This window comes from Anomaloglossus baeobatrachus, chromosome 1 (genome assembly GCF_048569485.1).
Source record: "Anomaloglossus baeobatrachus isolate aAnoBae1 chromosome 1, aAnoBae1.hap1, whole genome shotgun sequence".
Taxonomy (NCBI): domain Eukaryota; kingdom Metazoa; phylum Chordata; class Amphibia; order Anura; family Aromobatidae; genus Anomaloglossus; species Anomaloglossus baeobatrachus.
In genome coordinates this window covers 318,424,053-318,446,649 of record NC_134353.1, presented here as the reverse complement: position 1 = coordinate 318,446,649, position 22,597 = coordinate 318,424,053, and the positions used below count along the sequence as shown (strand labels likewise).

The 22,597-nt window shown below is 51.6% G+C and overlaps 1 protein-coding gene across 1 annotated transcript in view; it reads left to right on the top strand.

Moving 5' to 3' along the window:
- Positions 1-22,597, top strand: part of G3BP2 (G3BP stress granule assembly factor 2) — a 46,419-nt gene that overhangs the window by 1,130 nt on the left and 22,692 nt on the right. Inside the window, exons 2-4 of the mRNA XM_075351385.1 lie at positions 20,838-20,956; positions 21,889-21,970; positions 22,099-22,272. Of these exons, the coding sequence (XP_075207500.1) occupies positions 20,862-20,956; positions 21,889-21,970; positions 22,099-22,272 (351 nt within the window). The 5' untranslated portion in view covers positions 20,838-20,861. The remainder of the gene's footprint in view (positions 1-20,837; positions 20,957-21,888; positions 21,971-22,098; positions 22,273-22,597) is intronic.

The window sequence follows — 22,597 nt, the reverse complement described above, 5'->3', positions numbered from 1 at the left end:
CAGGGAGACCCATCAGGACTGCAAGGAGGGAGCTAGGGCTAATATCTCCCCTGCCCTGTGCAGGAAGCCCCATCAGGACTGCAAGGAGGGAGCTAGGGCTAATATCTCCCCTGCCCTGTGCAGGAAGCCCCATCAGGACTGTAAGGAGGGAGCTAGGGCTAATATCACCCCTGCCCTGTGCAGGAAGCCCCATCAGGACTGCAAGGAGGGAGCTAGGGCTAATATCTCCCCTGCCCTGTGCAGGGAGCCCCATCAGGACTGCAAGGAGGGAGCTAGGGCTAATATCTCCCCTGCCCTGTGCAGGAAGCCCCATCAGGACTGCAAGGAGGGAGCTAGGGCTAATATCACCCCTGCCCTGTGCAGGGAGCCCCATCAGGACTGCAAGGAGGGAGCTAGGGCTAATATCTCCCCTGCCCTGTGCAGGAAGCCCCATCAGGACTGCAAGGAGGGAGCTAGGGCTAATATCTCCCCTGCCCTGTGCAGGGAGCCCCATCAGGACTGCAAGGAGGGAGCTAGGGCTAATATCTCCCCTGCCCTGTGCAGGGAGCCCCATCAGGACTGCAAGGAGGGAGCTAGGGCTAATATCTCCCCTGCCCTGTGCAGGGAGCCCCATCAGGACTGCAAGGAGGGAGCTAGGGCTAATATCTCCCCTGCCCTGTGCAGGAAGGCCCATCAGGACTGCAAGGAGGGAGCTAGGGCTAATATCACCCCTGCCCTGTGCAGGGAGCCCCATCAGGACTGTAAGGAGGGACCTAGGGCTAATATCTCCCCTGCCCTGTGCAGGAAGCCCCATCAGGACTGCAAGGAGGGAGCTAGGGCTAATATCTCCCCTGCCCTGTGCAGGGAGACCCATCAGGACTGCAAGGAGGGAGCTAGGGCTAATATCTCCCCTGCCCTGTGCAGGAAGCCCCATCAGGACTGCAAGGAGGGAGCTAGGGCTAATATCTCCCCTGCCCTGTGCAGGAAGCCCCATCAGGACTGTAAGGAGGGAGCTAGGGCTAATATCACCCCTGCCCTGTGCAGGAAGCCCCATCAGGACTGCAAGGAGGGAGCTAGGGCTAATATCTCCCCTGCCCTGTGCAGGGAGCCCCATCAGGACTGCAAGGAGGGAGCTAGGGCTAATATCTCCCCTGCCCTGTGCAGGGAGCCCCATCAGGACTGCAAGGAGGGAGCTAGGGCTAATATCTCCCCTGCCCTGTGCAGGGAGCCCCATCAGGACTGCAAGGAGGGAGCTAGGGCTAATATCTCCCCTGCCCTGTGCAGGGAGCCCCATCAGGACTGCAAGGAGGGAGCTAGGGCTAATATCTCCCCTGCCCTGTGCAGGAAGGCCCATCAGGACTGCAAGGAGGGAGCTAGGGCTAATATCACCCCTGCCCTGTGCAGGGAGCCCCATCAGGACTGTAAGGAGGGACCTAGGGCTAATATCTCCCCTGCCCTGTGCAGGAAGCCCCATCAGGACTGCAAGGAGGGAGCTAGGGCTAATATCTCCCCTGCCCTGTGCAGGGAGACCCATCAGGACTGCAAGGAGGGAGCTAGGGCTAATATCTCCCCTGCCCTGTGCAGGAAGCCCCATCAGGACTGCAAGGAGGGAGCTAGGGCTAATATCTCCCCTGCCCTGTGCAGGAAGCCCCATCAGGACTGTAAGGAGGGAGCTAGGGCTAATATCACCCCTGCCCTGTGCAGGAAGCCCCATCAGGACTGCAAGGAGGGAGCTAGGGCTAATATCTCCCCTGCCCTGTGCAGGAAGCCCCATCAGGACTGTAAGGAGGGAGCTAGGGCTAATATCACCCCTGCCCTGTGCAGGAAGCCCCATCAGGACTGCAAGGAGGGAGCTAGGGCTAATATCTCCCCTGCCCTGTGCAGGGAGCCCCATCAGGACTGCAAGGAGGGAGCTAGGGCTAATATCTCCCCTGCCCTGTGCAGGAAGCCCCATCAGGACTGCAAGGAGGGAGCTAGGGCTAATATCTCCCCTGCCCTGTGCAGGAAGCCCCATCAGGACTGCAAGGAGGGAGCTAGGGCTAATATCTCCCCTGCCCTGTGCAGGGAGCCCCATCAGGACTGCAAGGAGGGAGCTAGGGCTAATATCTCCCCTGCCCTGTGCAGGAAGCCCCATCAGGACTGCAAGGAGGGAGCTAGGGCTAATATCTGCCCTGCCCTGTGCAGGAAGCCCCATCAGGACTGCAAGGAGGGAGCTAGGGCTAATATCACCCCTGCCCTGTGCAGGAAGCCCCATCAGGACTGCAAGGAGGGAGCTAGGGCTAATATCACCCCTGCCCTGTGCAGGGAGCCCCATCAGGACTGCAAGGAGGGAGCTAGGGCTAATATCTCCCCTGCCCTGTGCAGGGAGCCCCATCAGGACTGTAAGGAGGGAGCTAGGGCTAATATCACCCCTGCCCTGTGCAGGAAGCCCCATCAGGACTGCAAGGAGGGAGCTAGGGCTAATATCTCCCCTGCCCTGTGCAGGAAGCCCCATCAGGACTGCAAGGAGGGAGCTAGGGCTAATATCACCCCTGCCCTGTGCAGGAAGCCCCATCAGGACTGCAAGGAGGGAGCTAGGGCTAATATCTCCCCTGCCCTGTGCAGGAAGCCCCATCAGGACTGTAAGGAGGGAGCTAGGGCTAATATCTCCCCTGCCCTGTGCAGGAAGCCCCATCAGGACTGTAAGGAGGGAGCTAGGGCTAATATCTCCCCTGCCCTGTGCAGGGAGCCCCATCAGGACTGCAAGGAGGGAGCTAGGGCTAATATCTCCCCTGCCCTGTGCAGGGAGCCCCATCAGGACTGCAAGGAGGGACCTAGGGCTAATATCTCCCCTACCCTGTGCAGGGAGCCCCATCAGGACTGCAAGGAGGGACCTAGGGCTAATATCTCCCCTGCCCTGTGCAGGAAGCCCCATCAGGACTGCAAGGAGGGAGCTAGGGCTAATATCTCCCCTGCCCTGTGCAGGAAGCCCCATCAGGACTGTAAGGAGGGAGCTAGGGCTAATATCTCCCCTGCCCTGTGCAGGAAGCCCCATCAGGACTGCAAGGAGGGAGCTAGGGCTAATATCTCCCCTGCCCTGTGCAGGAAGCCCCATCAGGACTGCAAGGAGGGAGCTAGGGCTAATATCTCCCCTGCCCTGTGCAGGAAGCCCCATCAGGACTGCAAGGAGGGAGCTATTGCTAATATCTCCCCTGCCCTGTGCAGGAAGCCCCATCAGGACTGCAAGGAGGGAGCTAGGGCTAATATCTGCCCTGCCCTGTGCAGGAGGCCCCATCAGGACTGCAAGGAGGGAGCTAGGGCTAATATCACCCCTGCCCTGTGCAGGAAGCCCCATCAGGACTGCAAGGAGGGAGCTAGGGCTAATATCTGCCCTGCCCTGTGCAGGAAGCCCCATCAGGACTGCAAGGAGGGAGCTAGGGCTAATATCTCCCCTGCCCTGTGCAGGGAGCCCCATCAGGACTGCAAGGAGGGAGCTAGGGCTAATATCTCCCCTGTCCTGTGCTGTGCAGGGAGCCTCATCAGGACTGTAAGGAGGGCTGACATCTCCCCTGTCCTGAGCTGTGCAGGGAGCCCCATCAGGACTGTGAGGGTGGGAGAGCTGACATCTCCCCTGTCCTGAGCTGTGCAGGGAGCCCCAACAGGACTGTGAGGAGGGAGGGCTGACATCTCCCCTGTCCTGAGCTGTGCAGGAAGCCTCATCAGGACTGTGAGGGTGGGAGAGCTGACATCTCCCCTGTCTTGAGCTGTGCAGGGAGCCCCATCAGGACTGCAAGGAGGGAGCTAGGGCTAATATCTCCCCTGCCCTGTGCAGGAAGCCCCATCAGGACTGCAAGGAGGGAGCTAGGGCTAATATCTCCCCTGCCCTGTGCAGGAAGCCCCATCAGGACTGCAAGGAGGGAGCTAGGGCTAATATCTCCCCTGCCCTGTGCAGGGAGCCCCATCAGGACTGCAAGGAGGGAGCTAGGGCTAATATCTCCCCTGCCCTGTGCAGGAAGCCCCATCAGGACTGCAAGGAGGGAGCTAGGGCTAATATCTCCCCTGCCCTGTGCAGGAAGCCCCATCAGGACTGCAAGGAGGGAGCTATTGCTAATATCTCCCCTGCCCTGTGCAGGAAGCCCCATCAGGACTGCAAGGAGGGACCTAGGGCTAATATCTCCCCTGCCCTGTGCTGTGCAGGGAGCCTCATCAGGACTGTAAGGAGGGCTGACATGTCCCCTGTCCTGAGCTGTGCAGGGAGCCTCATCAGGACTGCAAGGAGGGAGCTAGGGCTAATATCTCCCCTGTCCTGTGCTGTGCAGGGAGCCTCATCAGGACTGTAAGGAGGGCTGACATGTCCCCTGTCCTGAGCTGTGCAGGGAGCCTCATCAGGACTGTAAGGAGGGCTGACCTCTCCCCTGTCCTGAGCTGTGCAGGGAGCCCCATCAGGACAGTGAGGGAGGGAGGGCTGACCTCTCCCCTGTCCTGAGCTGTGCAGGGAGCCCCATCAGGACTGTGAGGGTGGGAGAGCTGACATCTCCCCTGTCCTGAGCTGTGCAGGAAGCCCCATCAGGACTGTGAGGGTGGGAGAGCTGACATCTCCCCTGTCCTGAGCTGTGCAGGGAGCCCCATCAGGACTGTGAGGGTGGGAGAGCTGACATCTCCCCTGTCCTGAGCTGTGCAGGGAGCCCCATCAGGACAGTGAGGGTGGGAGAGCTGATATCTCCCCTGTCCTGAGCTGTGCAGGAAGCCTCATCAGGACTGTGAGGGTGGGAGAGCTGACATCTCCCCTGTCCTGAGCTGTGCAGGGAGCCCCATCAGGACAGTGAGGGAGGGAGGGCTGACCTCTCCCCTGTCCTGAGCTGTGCAGGAAGCCTCATCAGGACTGTGAGGGAGGGAGGGCTGACCTCTCCCCTGTCCTGAGCTGTGCAGGGAGCCCCATCAGGACTGTGAGGGAGGGAGGGCTGACATGTCCCCTGTCCTGAGCTGTGCAGGGAGCCCCATCAGGACTGTGAGGGAGGGAGGGCTGACATGTCCCCTGTCCTGAGCTGTGCAGGGAGCCCCATCAGGACTGTGAGGGAGGGAGGGCTGACATGTCCCCTGTCCTGAGCTGTGCAGGGAGCTTCATCAGGACTGTGAGGGAGGGAGAGCTGACATCTCCCCTGTCCTGAGCTGTGCAGGAAGCCCCATCAGGACTGTAAGGAGGGCTGACATCTCCCCTGTCCTGAGCTGTGCAGGGAGCCCCAACAGGACTGTGAGGGAGGGCTGACATGTCCCCTGTCCTGAGCTGTGCAGGGAGCTTCATCAGGACTGTGAGGGAGGGAGGGCTGACCTCTCCCCTGTCCTGAGCTGTGCAGGAAGCCCAATCATTCAATTGTATCTGTTTACAAGAAAAGTACACCAATAACATTACATGGCCAGTACGTTCCACTGGTAATAAGAAATCAGTGCTTGAGTTGATGTGTAAATGAAACTTGTGGACTACTGTAGATTTGAGGCCTCCGTCACTCCAGCTCTATTTACCGCACAGCACCACCTCTTGCTTGACTGACTGACTCTATGCTGTGTGAATTCAGGCAAAGGAGTAGTCAGTCAAGCAGGAGGAGGCAGTGCTGGGTGAGGAATAGAACTGGAGTGACGGAGGCCTCAGATCTAACATAGTCCTTCAGTCTCATTTCCAAGTCAAGTGAAATGCTGATGTCTCAGTAATTGAGGAACGGACCGGCCATGTAAAGGCTTTGCTGAACTTGTCTTTGAAAGAGCTGCAAGTGCATATAAATCGTTTGGGAGGTAAAATCCTGTGGAGACGGAAACCAGCATTGATTGGACTCGGGCTCACGTGACGTCACATTAGCACCAGCACCGCAAGCCTAGACACCGCTGGAACTGCGCCGGGTGCAGAGGGGAGTATAGGCTTCTTATTTTACGGGGGGAAAACATGGAATCAGAAGAAGTTGTCCTAGTAGTGGGCATCCCTTTAATATTGGCTGGACCGGCCAACCACCTTGTATGTACGAGGGTCTCCCAAATCCCCCCCTGACGGATGATGAAAGGGGGGTGAAGTAAGGGGCGGTGGGGATTTCAACATTTCGGGGAGATTATCAGTTAGAGGTGTTTGGTATGAGACTTTCTTTTAACGTTGAAAGCTTAAAGGAACATGCGTGTGTTTGGGAGAGGGCTCTGATTTTTCGTGTATGATCAGCCTAAGGCCTCCTTCACATGTCCTTGTCTAAGGTACGTGTTTGGTCCGTTTCCTCATGTACCGGAGACACGGGCACACGTAGACCCATTAAAATCAATGGGTCTGCGCTCATGTGCGTGTTTTGCCATGGCCTGTGTGCTCCACACATAGACATGTCGATTTTTCTCCGGCATCACGGGTGTCACACGGACCACACAGATGTGATTTGTGTGACACGCACTGGAGAAAACACGTGTCTGTGAATGAAAAGGAATTTCTATACTCGCCTTCTCCAGCACTGCTGTCTCTGCCGCTGCTGTCACTTGCTTCCGACCCCCGCTCATTATGCTCATCTATTCACTCCACTGCCGGCCGGCAGCAGCGGGGAGTGGGCAGGATCGGAGACCGTAGATCAGCGCCAGGGACAGGTGAGCAAAAAGTTCCTGTTCTCCGTGTGTTATCACGGAGAACACACGTGTGCCATAAACACGGCACACGGAGGGCAATACGCACCTTTAACACGTCCGTGAAAAACGTGTGTAATTTTCACGGACGTGTGAAAGAGGCCTAAGACGTCTTTTACTGTAAATGATGGGCTCCCTGCATCAAGGAGTGCTGAAGTTGTGCTCTGACGCTTAAAGGAATTTTCCTAAATCAATACATCTTGGAATAATAATTTCCACAATTGGATGTGTTTAAAAAGAAAAAAAAAATTTCCTTTGCTGAGATCTTAAATATGTGCCCCTGCTATGTACTGTGTAATGGATGTGTCTGACCATACAGGGACATGATCTGACCATACCACATCTCCTGGGAAGGGGAGGACGCAAAAGCGTATACAGACATTACAGCATGGGATCACAGCTGATCCTTTCTGTGAGGTAAAACATTTCCCTGCTTGTTTTTAAAAAATGTATTATTTCAAAGAATTATTTATGATCCTGTGCTGTAATGTGTGTTTGCCACAGTACACAGCAGGGGCACATATAGAAGATTATCTCAGCACAGGGACATTTTTTTTCAAAACACATCTAATTGTGGATCTATTATCCCAAGATCTATTGATTGATGAACTTTGTGGGAAAGACCCCATACAGCCCCCCTTATGCTTTAGGTGTCTGCCAGCGGTCAATGGTTTGGTGGAAGATTCGGCTGACTGCTTCTTACCCTCCCATACACGGGCACTCGGCTGGCTTCTGTGATCTGGATAAGTGGATACCAGACTCCTCAGCTTATCTGCCTCCACATCATCTGTCATGGGAAATTAAGGAGCTCCATACACCTTAGACTGTTGGCTGAATGCGTTGATATCTGCAGATACATGGGGGCCTTTACATCAGATGCTGGTCACATGTACACCTACAGGACACTGAGAACATGGGTATGGTGGCCGCTATACTGTGGACATCACTCTAGTCTCTTCTCTATATGCCTAATGCCTACTTCACATCACTTGTCACTACAAGTGAAAATGTATTTAAAGGGAACCTGTCAGCAGAAATTTTGCTCTAAACCTAAAAGTTTCCCCTTCTGCAGTTCTTGGGCTGCATTCTAGCAAGGTTCCTATAGTTATTGTGCCCCCTTTTAGACCAAATTAAATACTTTATAAAGTTGTACCTTTTTGGTATGCAAATATTCTAAATTATCCATGGGGGCAGGCTGTCTGGTGTCCGTTACTGTCCCTCCTGCCGATTACGCCATCCCCCAACGCTCCATTTCATATTTCAGGACGCTGCCCAGTGCACCTGAGGTCCCGCGCATGCGCCGTGCGACTGTGCACTGTGCCCGCCCTTTCCCCTCTGCCTCCACCGTTCTGCACAAGCGCTGGCCAGATGACCCGACGTCACCTCTCGTAACCGGTGGTGTCCTGCTCCGCTCCTCCCATCTATTTCCTGCTCCAGGGCAAGATGGGAAAGAGGTGACGTCGGGTCATCTGGTCAGCGCTTGTGCAGAACGGTGGAGGCAGAGGGGAAAGGGCGGGCATGGGATTATGGGCGAGCACTTGCTGATGACAATCACAACGCCGCCCATAATATCGTGCCTGCGCAACACGTCACCAGCGGTCACACTGTGCACACAGTGCACAGTCCTGGTACAGTCGCACGGCGCATGCGCGGGACCTCGGGCGCACTGGGCGGCGTCCTGAGGTATGAAATGGAGCGTTGGGGGACGGCGTAAATCGGCAGGAGGGACAGTAACTGACACCAGACAGCCTGCCCCATGGATAATTTAGAAGATTTGCATACCAAAAGGTACAACTTTATAAAGTATTTAATTTGGTCTAAAAGGGGGCACAATAACTATAGGAACCTTGCTAGAATGCAGCCCAGGAACTTAGGGAGGGGAAACTTTTAGGTTTAGAGCAAAACTTCAGCTGACAGGTTCCCTTAAACAGAATAAGGCTCCTGAACGTGTTGTTTTTTTTTTCTTTTCTTTTTTGTTTTTTTTTGTGAAAAATGTGTTTGTTTCCTGTTCTATGAACTTGGCAAGAAAAAGGGGAAAACCCTATTTACAGTCCAGGCATGATCAGATTGCAGCTGTCCTCCCTGTTACCGCATTCCCTTGTAGAAATATGCCCGTGACTGAAACTAAGAGTGAAAAATGCCTTTACTGAGGTCATTGTTGCCTGCAGACCTGTGATGTGGATGTGTAAGGAGGTATGGCTCTTCATATTTTTATATCTAGCTGCTCCACATTCACATAATAGAGGCACCTTGTGTTCATCCCATTTACATGCATTGACTACCAATAATAACAATGAGGCCACATGGAGTGGCAACTGGGCAACCAAGGATGGCCACACTCCGCACTGGAATGTGGCTTCACCAAGCACGGAGAGCCCACCATACGCATTAGGTGGCTAAGCCATGCTTCAGTTGATCCTTCGGCTGAGCGCTTCTGTGCGCCTTACATGATATGTCTGCTGGAGAACTATCCCCGAGAGGCTATATGAAATTGGACATGCTGGATCAATACTTTCCTCCACAATACATTTTCCAGGACATGTCAGCCAAACGCTTCAATTTTGGCAAGCTTGACAGACGTTGGTCTAAAGTGCATGAGAAGGGGTGAGGGCTTAAGAATGGAAGCCACTGGAAATTCCCTGCGTCACCGAACATGCGCTGCTTTATGGCAGCCGTTATCTGCTAAGGTGGTGTCACACACAGCGACGACGACAACGACGTCACTGCTACGTCACCATTTTCTGTGACGTTGCAGCGACGTCCCGTCGCTGTCACGGTGTGTGACATCCAGCAACGAGCTGGCCCCTGCTGTGAGGTCGCCGGTCGTTGCTGAATGTCCAGCTTCATTTTTTCGTCATCGCTGTCCCGCTGTGAAGCACACATCGCTGTGTGTGACAGCGAGAGAGCGACGAAATGAAGCGAGCAGGGAGCAGGAGCCGGCGTCTGGCAGCTGCGGAAAGCTGTAACCAAGGTAAACATCGGGTAACCAAGGGAAGACCTTTACCTATACCGATATGTACCTTCGTTACCAGCCTCCGCCGCTCTCGCTGCCAGCGCCGGCTCCTGCTCTGTGCACATGTGGCTGCAGGACACATCGGGTAACTAACCCGATGTGTACTGTAGCAAGGAGCCAGCGCTAAGCAGTGTGCGCGGCTCCCTGCTCTCTGCACATGTAGCACAGCGACGTTATGATCGCTGCTTCTGCTGTGTTTGACAGCTAAGCAGCGATCATAACAGCGACTTACAAGGTCGCTGTTACGTCACAGAAAATGGTGACGTAACAGCAATGTCGCTGTCGCTATGTGTGAACCCAGCTCTACCCATGATAGAGGTAAACTGGATTACAGGAAGATTGCTACCTACAGCCACAGGGGCCAATCATCAGAATCTCTGCGAGGCAGGACTGAGACCTATAGATTGTAGAATTACTTTTTACATACTGTGTACATAAGTGTAAGGTCGCAGGCACACTACTACTGTGGTTATGATGAGGACGCTGGCCATGTTGGACGGCACTGACTCATCGACATTTCCCATCTCTGGGCTCTTGGCGTGAAATCCAAGCCTAAATGTCCTGTGGCAGGTCTCAGCACTAGATTGAGGACCTTCTAGCACGTTTGCCCATCTGCTCTGTTCAGTGTTAGCTGCCATTGTAGGTTATGGAGTGTCACTGAGTTGGGACAGGACGATCCTAAATGTCTGCCTCATATGAGCTGTTCATAATCTACAGTTGGGGACATCTAGAAACCTTTATTAATTGTGACTAATGGGCAGTGTAGCTTAGTTTGGTAATCTGATTATTATACTACATGTGGATTAGATGAGCTGAAAGTCTAAAACATAGTGCAAAGGTTGAAGGGGCACTAAACCTTTTTCTGTGTTCGCTGTGTAGTTGAATCTTGTTCTGTAGGAGTGTGACAGTAGTGACTATTCTTACTAGGAAAACTGTCAGCCACTTACCAGTCTACAAAATAGTAATCACTTTCTCTTAGGCCCGTTTCACACATCGGGCATTTCACTGATTGCCGGATCCAGCACACTCCAGTACAGTGTAAATACTGTACAATGGCACCGCGACAGGCTCCGGTCACGCGACAGCATGTGACCAGAGGTGACTGCAATGCCATTGTACTGTATTACACTGTACTGGAGTGTGCCAGATCCGGCAATCCAGCGAAATGCCGGATGTGTGAAATGGGCCTAAAGGCTGCTTTACACGCTACAATAAATCTTACAATGTGTCGGCGGGGTCACGTCATAAATGACGCACATCCGGCATCGTAAGTATGATTTTAGCGTGTAAAACCTCCGTGCGATTGAACGAAAATCCGTTCATTGCATGCACGTCGTTCATTCCTCAAAGATTGAACATGTGGTTGTGCAATGTTCCCGAGGCAGCACACATCGCAGTGTGTGACACTCCGGGAACGATGAACAGATTTTACCTGCGACCCGCAGCTCCCGCCGCCGACAATGCGGAAGGAAGGAGGTGGGCGGGATGTTTACGTCCCGCTCATGTCCGCCCTTCCGCTTCTATTGGCCGGCTGCCACGAGACGTCGATGTGACGCCGAACGTCCCTCCCACTCCAGGAAGTGCACGTTCGCCGCCCACATCGAGGTCGTGTGGACGGGTAAGTGTGACGGGGGTTAATCGTTTGTGCGGCACGTTCAACAAATTGAAGATGCCACACATACGATGGGGGCGTTGCAAATCACATACGATATCATATGCAAAATTGCAACGTGTAAAGCAGGCTTTACACGTATTTATTATTTTGCTAATTTTACCAGGCTACATGTGCCAGAATTCTCACCTAATTTGGGCCAAAAATTGTCATAAATTAATTGCACCATATAAATTGTGTCTTAGGCTCCCTTCACACGTCGCTGTTTTTATACGTTCCGGGAATCACGGACATACACAGACCCATTAAAATCAATGAGTCTGCGCACACATCAGTGTTTTCACAAGGACCATGTGTCAGCCTGGAGCACACGTGTGTTTCGCATGGAGACAAGTCTGTTTTTCTCCGGTAGTACTGATGTCACAAGGACCACACGGTGGTGTGATCCATGTAACATGTACAGGAAAACGCGTGTCTTTGAAATAAAATGATTTTCTATACTTGCCTGTCTCCAGCGCTATTGTCACTTGCTTCAGGGCCCGCTCATTGCATATTCACTGCAGCGGGGACCCGGAAGCAAGTATGACCGCAGCGCCGGAGACCTAATCACCACGGACAGCAGTGTCGGGGACAGGTGAGCTAAAAGTTCCTGATCTCCATGTGCTATCACAGATAGCACACAGAAAACACACATGTGCCAAAATCACAGCACACGGACGGCCGCACGCACCTTTAACATGTCAGTGGAAAACGTGTGTGTTTTCTACGGGTGTGTGCAAGAGGCCTTAGACATGTTTCCATCACACTTCACCAGAGTGCTACCAGTAAATCATTAATGGCCTGTATTGGGGGGGCCACTCCTGTAGTTTTGACTCTTTTGTAAGATCAAACCCCGTCTCACACTTCCACCCCCCCTGAAGTGCAATGACACAAATTAACTACTCAGTGTTTTTTGCCAGAAATCTAAATTTTTGGCCTTTTTCTGCCATTTTCTTCCAACATGACCGGGCTGTCTAATTCATGGCGAGCTGCAGCGTCCCTACATTAGGAATCTTACTCCAGTCCCTGGTTAAAGTAAGATTTGTGGCTAGGTGCTATGGCCTGTTTGAATCCTATGGGTTTTTTTTCCTTTGTGCAGTTGGTAAGCCAAACCTCCGACTACTCAATTTCCCTGATTCCGACTCCACGGATTAGACTCCCTCATACATGACTCATGTTTGTGATATATTTACTGTAGTAAAATGGTAACCTCAGGCTTTTAATCATTATGATACAATAATCAAGCTGTTTAGGTATAACAGAAAATATATTTATTGGAATACAAGTTTAGAACACAAGAAATTTTAATACAAACTTTCAACAAAAGTGTACGGAATAACATTTGTGCAGTCTATGAATTTGTTCTGAGAAGTAGAATTGCCTCCATCAGATCCTCCTTCATAGATGACATCAAATCTGACCAAATTATTTTAAGGCTAAAGAACAGCCTCTCTACACTAACTTGGGTTGATGGCAAAGCAGAGACCACATGGGCAACATCTCTAACAATCTCAATGTATAATGTGCACACCCAGTTACGATGAACGGTTGAATTCTACTTTGAAAACAAGCGAAAAATGTTGCCGCAATATGGGCACTCTATGCTATGTGAGTGGAATAGTTTTCCCTGCTGTAACATTTTGCTGCTCCATGTAGTCCAAATACTTTTCACATTTTAAAATCCTCCTCATCTGATGAATGTTGCAGATACGACAGCAGTAGCACTGGCAGGATCTAAGTCCTCTTGCTCTTGGCAGTCCTGTGGCCCACTCAACCTATCTGCTACCTCACTCAGAGCTTCTTTTCCTTTAGTAAGCTGTTGATCATCCCTCAATATATGACATGGGTCCACATAAATAGCTGCTAGAAGAATTTCATTTTCCAATATCAGTGTCTCTCTCCATTTCATTGAAGCAGCAATGCCATCTGCGATTTAAACCTCCTTTTTGGGACAGGCAAAACAGCAAGTTCTTCCACTCCTTTATAAAAATGCCAGGACTTAAATCCTCAGATTGTAATTTTTTAGTCACTGTAAATGGGTGATGAAGCAATTCCTTCAATTCAGCCACTTGTGTCCCTTGACCTTCATTTAGTGTTACCTGATGGTTGGCCATGTCTACAAGAAAGGGTTTCCACTCAAGCAATTGCTCAATCATTAAATAAGTGCTTCCCCACCTTGTGACTTGATCGACAATTGCCCTGTTTCCAGCAAGTCTCTTCAAGATGGAATCAATTTTAGGGGTTTTGGCAGCAATAACCAATTTGCTCACTTTGATAATTAGATTTCCAGCATGTCCCTTTTGCAGACTATCTCTTATTGCCAGCTGCAGCGTGTGCACAACACAGCGCATGTGATAAATAGGACCGAGATCTGAAGCAGCTTCAACAAGATCTAATTCTAAAGGATCATTTTGCTGTTTATTGAAAGTTTAGACTTGTTTTAAGACGTACTTACCTTAATCCTACTTTCCTGTTCATTCTAGAGTTTAGCAGTTCTGAGATGATTGCAGGTATTCTTTGTGTTTTTTTTATTTTTACCCTTTAGAGGAGGAGTTTCACTACTTATATCATGTAGCTGAAGTGCAGCACAGATTTATCTCATCTAAAAGCCTAGATTCTATATTCAGGAATAGAACAGACATTTATAGGACACTTCATAACTTTCCCAAATTATTATGAAAAAATATTCATCACATACTGCATTGTACCGCTGTATCCAATTTATTATATATTTTAGGAGTCTGAGTCGGTCCATTTTATTCAGACTCCACCAAACATTTTATATTTTGTATCTCATTACCAACTTGTAACATACATTTATGTCATATGCCGGCTCCCTGACTTTGATGCGGCTTTGCAAGCCAAGCCCACATCTTTCCTGCCAGATGATGGGCTGTGGTATTCCTATCTAACACCCAAAGATGGAGCTCCGCAGCGCGGGATGCCAACAGGTTGCCTTGACGACCGTGGGTCTGCTTGTCCTGCCTGTCGTGACAGTACTCCTGGGAATGCCAGTCTGTAGCTGGCATTCATAGGAGGCCGTGATTTTCGCTACACACAGCAGTACTGTGTATGGAACAAATGATTGGAGGTTCAAAAGTGTCAACTCCAGATGCAAGAAAATAAGCCCTCATACAGCACCATCGACCAAAAATGTAAGCCATAATAGAAAATGACAACACAAACAAACTTGTATTTATTTTTTATTTTATTTATTTATTTTTTTTTTATATAAAATATATTGTATAGTAAATAATAAAAGAAACAATTGTGCAATTGCACTTTCTTTTTTTTTGCAATTTTTGCACACTTGGAATATATACCCACTGTCCAGTGCATCACATAACGTCAATGGTGTCATTCAAAAGTACAATGCGACCCGCAAAAAAAAACCCCTCTATTCGGATGGGGGGAAAAAAAAGTTATGGCTCTTGGAAGAAGAGGAAGAAAAGAAGGGAATTTTGTTTACTTACCGTAAATTCCTTTTCTTCTAGCTCCTATTGGGAGACCCAGACAATTGGGTGTATAGCTTCTGCCTCCGGAGGCCACACAAAGTATTACACTTTAAAAAGTGTAACCCCTCCCCTCTGCCTATACACCCTCCCGTGCATCACGGGCTCCTCAGTTTTGGTGCAAAAGCAGGAAGGAGGAAACTTATAAATTGGTCTAAGGTAAATTCAATCCGAAGGATGTTCGGAGAACTGAACCATGAACCAAAAGAACAATTCAACATGAACAACATGTGTACACAAAAGAACAAACAGCCCGAAGGCAACAGGGGCGGGTGCTGGGTCTCCCAATAGGAGCTAGAAGAAAAGGAATTTACGGTAAGTAAACAAAATTCCCTTCTTCTTTGTCGCTCCATTGGGAGACCCAGACAATTGGGACGTCCAAAAGCAGTCCCTGGGTGGGTAAAAGAATACCTCGATAAAAAAGAGCCGAAAACGACCCCCTCTTACAGGTGGGCAACCGCCGCCTGAAGGACTCGCCTACCTAGACTGGCGTCTGCCGAAGCATAGGTATGCACCTGATAGTGTTTCGTGAAAGTGTGCAGACTAGACCAGGTAGCTGCCTGACACACCTGCTGAGCCGTAGCCCGGTGCCGCAATGCCCAGGACACACCCACGGCTCTGGTAGAATGGGCTTTCAGCCCCAAAGGAAGCGGAAGCCCAGAAGAACGGTAGGCTTCAAGAATCGGTTCCTTGATCCACCGAGCCAAGGTTGACTTGGAAGCCTGCGAACCCTTACGCTGGCCAGCGACAAGGACAAAGAGCGCATCTGAACGGCGCAGGGGCGCCGTGCGAGACACGTAGAGCCGGAGTGCTCTCACCAGATCTAACGAGTGCAAATCCTTTTCACATTGGTGAACTGGATGAGGGCAAAATGAAGGTAAGGAGATATCCTGATTGAGATGAAAAGGGAGAAATTCCACCTTAGGGAGAAATTCCGGGACCGGACGTAGAACCACCTTATCCTGGTGAAAAACCAGGAAGGGGGCTTTGCATGACAGCGCTGCCAGCTCCGACACTCTACGGAGCGATGTAACTGCCACTAGAAATGCCACCTTCTGCGAAAGACGTGATAAAGAGACATCCCGCAGCGGCTCGAAAGGTGGTTTCTGAAGAGCCGTTAGCACCCTGTTAAGATCCCAGGGTTCCAGCGGACGCTTGTAAGGTGGGACTATGTGGCAAACTCCTTGCAGGAACGTGCGGACCTGCGGAAGCCTGGCTAGACGCTTTTGAAAAAATACGGATAGCGCCGATACTTGTCCCTTGAGAGAGCCGAGAGACAAACCCTTGTCCATTCCGGATTGAAGGAATGAAAGAAAAGTGGGTAAGGCAAAGGGCCAGGGGGTAAAACCCTGATCAGAGCACCAGGCTAAGAAGATCCTCCAAGACCTGTGATAGATCTTGGCGGACGTTGGTTTCCTGGCCTGTCTCATAGTGGCAATGACATCTTGAGATAACCCTGAAGACGCTAGGAGCCAGGACTCAATGGCCACACAGTCAGGTTGAGGGCCGCAGAATTCAGATGGAAAAACGGCCCTTGAGACAGCAAGTCTGGGCGATCTGGGAGCGCCCACGGTTGACCCACCGTGAGGTGCCACAGATCCGGGTACCACGACCGCCTCGGCCAATCTGGGGCGACGAGAATGGCGCGACGACAGTCGGACCTGATTTTGCGCAGCACTCTGGGCAGCATCGCCAGAGGAGGAAATACATAGGGCAGTCGAAACTGCGACCAATCCTGAACTAATGCGTCCGCCGCCAGAGCTCTGTGATCTTGAGACCGGGCCATGAATGCCGGGACCTTGTTGTTGTGCCGTGACGCCATGAGATCGACGTCCGGCGTTCCCCCAGCGGCGACAGATCTCTCGAAACACGTCTGGGTGCAGAGACCATTCCCCCGCGTCCATGCCCTGTCGGCTGAGAAAATCTGCTTCCCAGTTTTCTACGCCCGGGATGTGAACTGCGGAGATGGTGGAAGCTGTGGCTTCCACCCACTGCAGAATTCGTCGGACTTCCTGGAAGGCTTGACGACTGCGAGTGCCGCCCTGGTGGTTGATGTATGCGACGGCAGTGGCGTTGTCCGACTGGATCCGGATCTGCCTGCCCTCCAGCCACCGATGAAAGGCCAATAGGGCTAGATACACTGCCCTTATCTCCAGAATATTGATCTGAAGGGATGACTCTATTGGAGTCCAGGTTCCCTGAGCCCTGTGGTGGAGAAACCCCCCCCCCCCCCCCCCCCCACCCTGACAGGCTCGCGTCCGTCGTGACCACAGCCCAGGTGGGGGGTAGGAAGGATTTTCCCTGCGATAGAGAGTTGGGAAGGAGCCACCACTGAAGTGACGTCTTGGTTGCAAGGGAAAGAGAGACGTTCCGGTCGAGTGAAGTCGAGCTCCTGTCCCATTTGCGGAGAATGTCCCACTGGAGTGGCCGCAGATGGAATTGCGCGAAGGGCACTGCCTCCATTGCTGCCACCATCTTCCCCAGGAAGTGCATGAGGCGCCTCAAGGGGTGTGACTGACCCCGAAGAAGAGATTGCACCCCTGCCTGCAGCGAAAGCTGCTTGTCCAGCGGTAGCATGACTACTGCTTACTGAGTATGAAACTCCATCCCAAGGTACGTCAGTGATTGGGTCGGTGTCAACTTGGATTTTGGGAAGTTGATGATCCACCCGAACTGCTGGAGAGTCGCCAGAGCGACGTAAAGGCTGTTTTGACACGCCATCTGAGAGGGTGCCCTGACCAGAAGATCGTCTAAGTAGGGAATCACCGAGTGGCCCTGAGAGTGTAGGACCGCCACAACAGATGCCATGACCTTGGTGAACACCCGTGGGGCTGTCGCCAGGCCGAAAGGCAATGCCACGAACTGAAGGTGTTCGTCCCCGATTGCGAAACGCAAAAAGCGTTGATGTTCGGGTGCGATCGGCACATGGAGATAAGCATCCTTGATGTCGATCGATGCTAGGAAGTCTCCTTGTGACATCGAAGCAATGACAGAGCGGAGAGATTCCATCCGAAACCGTCTGGTGCTCACATGTCTGTTGAGCAGTTTGAGGTCCAGGACGGGAAGGAATGAACCGTCCTTCTTTGGCACCACAAACAAGTTGGAGTAAAAGCCGCGACCATGTTCCTGGAGGGGAACCGGGATCACAACTCCTTCTGTCTTCAGAGCGTTCACCGCCTGAAAAAGTGCATCGGCTCGCTTCGGGGGGCAGAGATGTATTTTCGATTGTATTTTCCGTTGCTGAGGTCTCTTTGGTTTGGACTGGGGTAAGGAGGAGTCCTTTCCCTTGGATTCCTTAATAATCTCATCCAATCGTTCGCCAAACAAGCAGTCGCCAGCAAACGGCAAACCGGTTAAGAACCTCTTGGAAGCCGAGTCTGCCTTCCTTTCGCGCAGCCACATGGCCCTGCGGACTGCCACAGAGTTAGCGGATGCCACCGCTGTACGGCTAGCAGAGTCTAAAACTGCGTTCATGGCGTAGGAAGAAAAGGCTGACGCCTGAGAAGTCAAAGACGCAACCTGCGGAGCAGAATTACGTGTGACCGCATTAATCTCAGCCAGACAAGCTGAGATAGCTTGTAGTGCCCACACGGCTGCAAATGCCGGGGCAAAAGATGCGCCCGTGGCTTCATAGATGGATTTCACCAGGAGCTCTATCTGCCTGTCAGTGGCATCCTTTAGCGATGATCCATCTGCAACCGATACCACAGATCTAGCCGCCAATCTAGAGACTGGGGGATCCACCTTGGGACATTGAGCCCAACCCTTGACAACGTCAGAGGGGAAGGGGTAACGTGTGTCAGTAAGGCGCTTAGTAAAGCGCTTGTCCGGAACCGCTCTGGGCTTCTGGACAGCATCTCTGAAGTTAGAGTGATCGAAAAACGCACTCCGTGTACATTTAGGGAACCGAAACTGGTGTTTCTCCTGCTGAGAGATCGACTCCTCTACAGGTGGCGGCGGGAGAGGGATATTTAACACCTGGTTGATGGACGAGATAAGGTCATTTACTATGGCGTCCCCTTCAGGTGTATCAAGATTGAGAGCAACGTCAGTGTCAGAGCCCTGAGCTGCAACGTCCGCCTCGTCCTCCAGAGCGTCCTCACGCTGGGAACCCGAGCAGCGTGAAGAAGTCGGGGAAGATTCCCAGCGGGCCCGCTTAGCCGGTCTGGGACTGTGGTCCGGGCCGGAGTCCTCCACGTGAGACCTAGGGCCCCCCCTGGGAACGTGCTGCGGCGCGGACAGAGATGGGCCTGGAAGAGAAGATCCAACAGGGCCCGGGGCTTGTGTAAGGATCGGTCTGGACTGCAAAGCTTGAAGCAGCTTGGCAGACCATTTGTCCATAGACTGAGCCATGGAATGTGAGAGTGACTCAGAGAGCTTTTCAGCAAAAACTGCAAACTCTGTCCCTGCCGCCTGGACTGGGGGACCAAGGGGTTCTACCTGAGCCGAGGGGCCCACTAGTGACCGAGGCTCGGGTTGAGGAAGCACAACAGGGGTTGAGCATTGCTCAAAGTGAGGGTATGTGGAACCCGCAGGTAACTTAGCCGCACAAGAGGTACAGGTCGCAAAATAACCCTGTGCCTTGGCACCCTTGCTCCTTGTGGACGACATGCTGTTGTCTCCTAGGAGAGTGATCACTGAGGGTATATGGGAAGGGTATACAGCCCGACCGAACAGAAATATATAACTCTCTATATATAGTATCTATTCCGGCACCCTAAGGGGACCAGCACCGGGTGACCGGTGTGGCTTACCGACCGCTAAAAAGCGGAGTGTGTGTCCTCCAGATTCCCTGCCTTAGGTCTCCCAGCGTTGCAGAGCTCTTTCCAGGAAATCCTCCACAGGCAGAATGCCGAGGAAATGGCTGCCGGAGCTCTCAGGGGAGGAGTGGAGCCGTGGGCGGCGTTAGAAAAGTGCGGGAATCTGGAGTCCCCACAGTGATCAGTGAGGGGGGAGGAAACATACAGGATGCTCCGGCCCTCACAGCCGACGTCAGACCGGCCGTCCCGCCCTTACCCCTGATAGACAGGCCCGGGGGCGGGAGTTTTGCTTGAAGACCGCGGCCGACAAACAGGCGCGGTCGGCGCGGAAGTCCGCCGGCCGTCACAAATAAGCAGCTGCTGCAGCGTCCGGGATGAAGGCGCTCCATGCACATCCCCCATGGGTATACAGAGTACCTTAGTGATGCAGGGCCCGGTCCCTGAGAATAAATAAACTCCTGTCCGACAGATTCCCACAGGGGCTGCGGAGGGAGCACGGTCCCAGTGACTGGATGACCGGTCAGGATCCCACTTCTCCCAGAGCCGCTAAGGGATGGTGAAGGAGACGGCATGAGGCTCCGGCCTTTGTACCCGCAATGGGTACCTCAACCTTAACAGCACCGCCGACTTAGTGGGGTGAGAAGGGAACATGCCGGGGGCCCCGTGGGGGCCCACTTTTCTTCCAACCGATATAACTAATCTGAGAATGCATGAGTGGATGTGTGCCTCCTTCCACACAAAGCATAAAACTGAGGAGCCCGTGATGCACGGGAGGGTGTATAGGCAGAGGGGAGGGGTTACACTTTTTAAAGTGTAATACTTTGTGTGGCCTCCGGAGGCAGAAGCTATACACCCAATTGTCTGGGTCTCCCAATGGAGCGACAAAGAAAACAGAAATTGGCCCTGGCTGGAAGGTTTTAATTATGTGCAGAGCCGTGGTGTCCAGGAGGTGCAACTCCCCCACCCCCCGCCCCCCCCCACCCTGATGGCTCAAGACTGTAAATGGTGCAGATGGAGTCATGCTCTGTCTTGCCCCTTCTTGGAGGTGGACACCAAGATCTAGTAGTCCCATCTAAGTCCTGACTGGAGCACGGACTGCAGTGTGGAAGCACACTCCTGGCTTACAAAGGGTAAAGTCAGAAATTCACCAAACACTCAACGTTGTGCACTTTAGGTGTCACCTCGTAGTTGCCAGTAACAAACGCAGTTTTTATCACATAAAAGTGTTATACTGTGACATAAATGTATGTTCAACTTTTACAAATTTCCTTCAAATGTCTCTCTTGTTTTATTTCTTGCAGTATATCCTTTTCTGTACCAAAGAAATGGTGATGGAGAAGCCAAGTCCCCTGCTTGTAGGGCGGGAGTTTGTGAGACAGTACTACACGCTTCTAAATAAAGCCCCAGACTTTCTGCACAGGTAGAGCTCTGCATTTCATTACACTTCACTATAGCTGACTGTAAGGCTATGTGCGCTCTAGGCCGTTTTACCCGCGGATGTGCTGCGGATTTTTTTTGAGAAATGTCTGCAATCTTTGTGCAGACATTTCCCAGCAAATCCTATGAGAAAAAAAAATAGCTGTGCGCACACTGCGGATTTTTCTCAAGAAATTTCCTTGAAGATTTTCTTGAGAAAATTTCTTGAGAAAATGAGCATGTCAATTCTTTTCCGCAGGTACCTGCGGATTTCTGCAGTACAGCCTGCAAAGTCCGCAGGGAACAACCTGCGGGAAAATCGCGGCTAATCCGCGACAAATTCGCATGCGGATTTACCGCAGATTTTTTCCGGAGGTCCGGAAATCTTCCACTCCCAGAAGTTTCTCAAGAAATTTTCTTGAGAAACTTCACATTTCTAGTGCGCACAAAGCCTAAAGGTAACCTGTGGTCTGATTCATGCTTCACAAGCCATTGTATTTTTTTGTCTAAAAATGGCATTTCAACAATCCAGCAGGGGACGGTTGCCGGAGACCAGACTAGTCTGCTCTGCTCCTGGCTGCCCCTTCCCAGCGCTACGGTAGATTAGTGTCCTGCCAATCATCTGCTGCAGGGAGCACCTGGCCAGGGGCAGAGCTGACTAGTCTGGTCTCCGGTGATGGTCCCAGGTAGATTTTGTAAAGTATATCTCCAGAACGTTTCAGAGAAAATTATACCTGGTGATACATGTTGCCCACGGTCCAGGCAGCATGAGAAAGGTGATGAAAGCTAAAACTGTCAAGGGATGATCGATGATCTTGGTGTGTTGTTTAATCTAAGTAAAGGCAAGATCACGTGTTCAGTGCGACTGCTCACTTGTCTTATTTCTAAGGATAACCTATATCCCTTGCAGTGAACGTCTCTTCTGTCTTTTACCAGGTTTTATGGAAGGAACTCCTCATATGTTCATGGAGGATTGGATGCCAGTGGAAAGCCTCAAGAAGCGGTGTATGGTCAGGCGGTACGTGAGTGATTACGGCTAAAAGTCATCGGCACTTGGCTGTAACACAGCATTGCCTTGCTTCTGTCTCTCATGTAACGTTTTTTATCCTGCAGTTTGTGATCGGTATGTTTATTATGTAATTACAGGAGATTCACAAGAAGGTGATGTCCCTTCAGTTCAGTGAATGTCGCACGAAGATCCGTCATGTAGATGCGCATGCTACCTTGAGCGATGGCGTAGTTGTCCAGGTTATGGGGGAACTTTCCAACAATGGTCAGCCGATGCGGAAATTCATGCAGACCTTTGTCCTTGCTCCCGAAGTAAGTGTCTGGTGGGGGTGGTTGGTTTGTTTTAACTGGGGAATGACGATGTGACTAGAAAAAAAACCAGATTCCCCCCCCCCCCCCCCAACAGGGTCCACTGATACCGATAAATATAGCAATAACTTCATTGTGCAGGTTGTTTGTGTTAACGGCACAATACCTATTACGCATATTATTCTTTTTTTCCTTTTTAAATCGCTGGTGGTGGGCAATTCCAATAGGATAATGTAAAAGTCTAGTCTTGCTATTCATAATCGAGGAAACAGGTCACATACGTGAACATGAAAAGCCATCGTATCTGTCCAAGGTTTATCTATACATT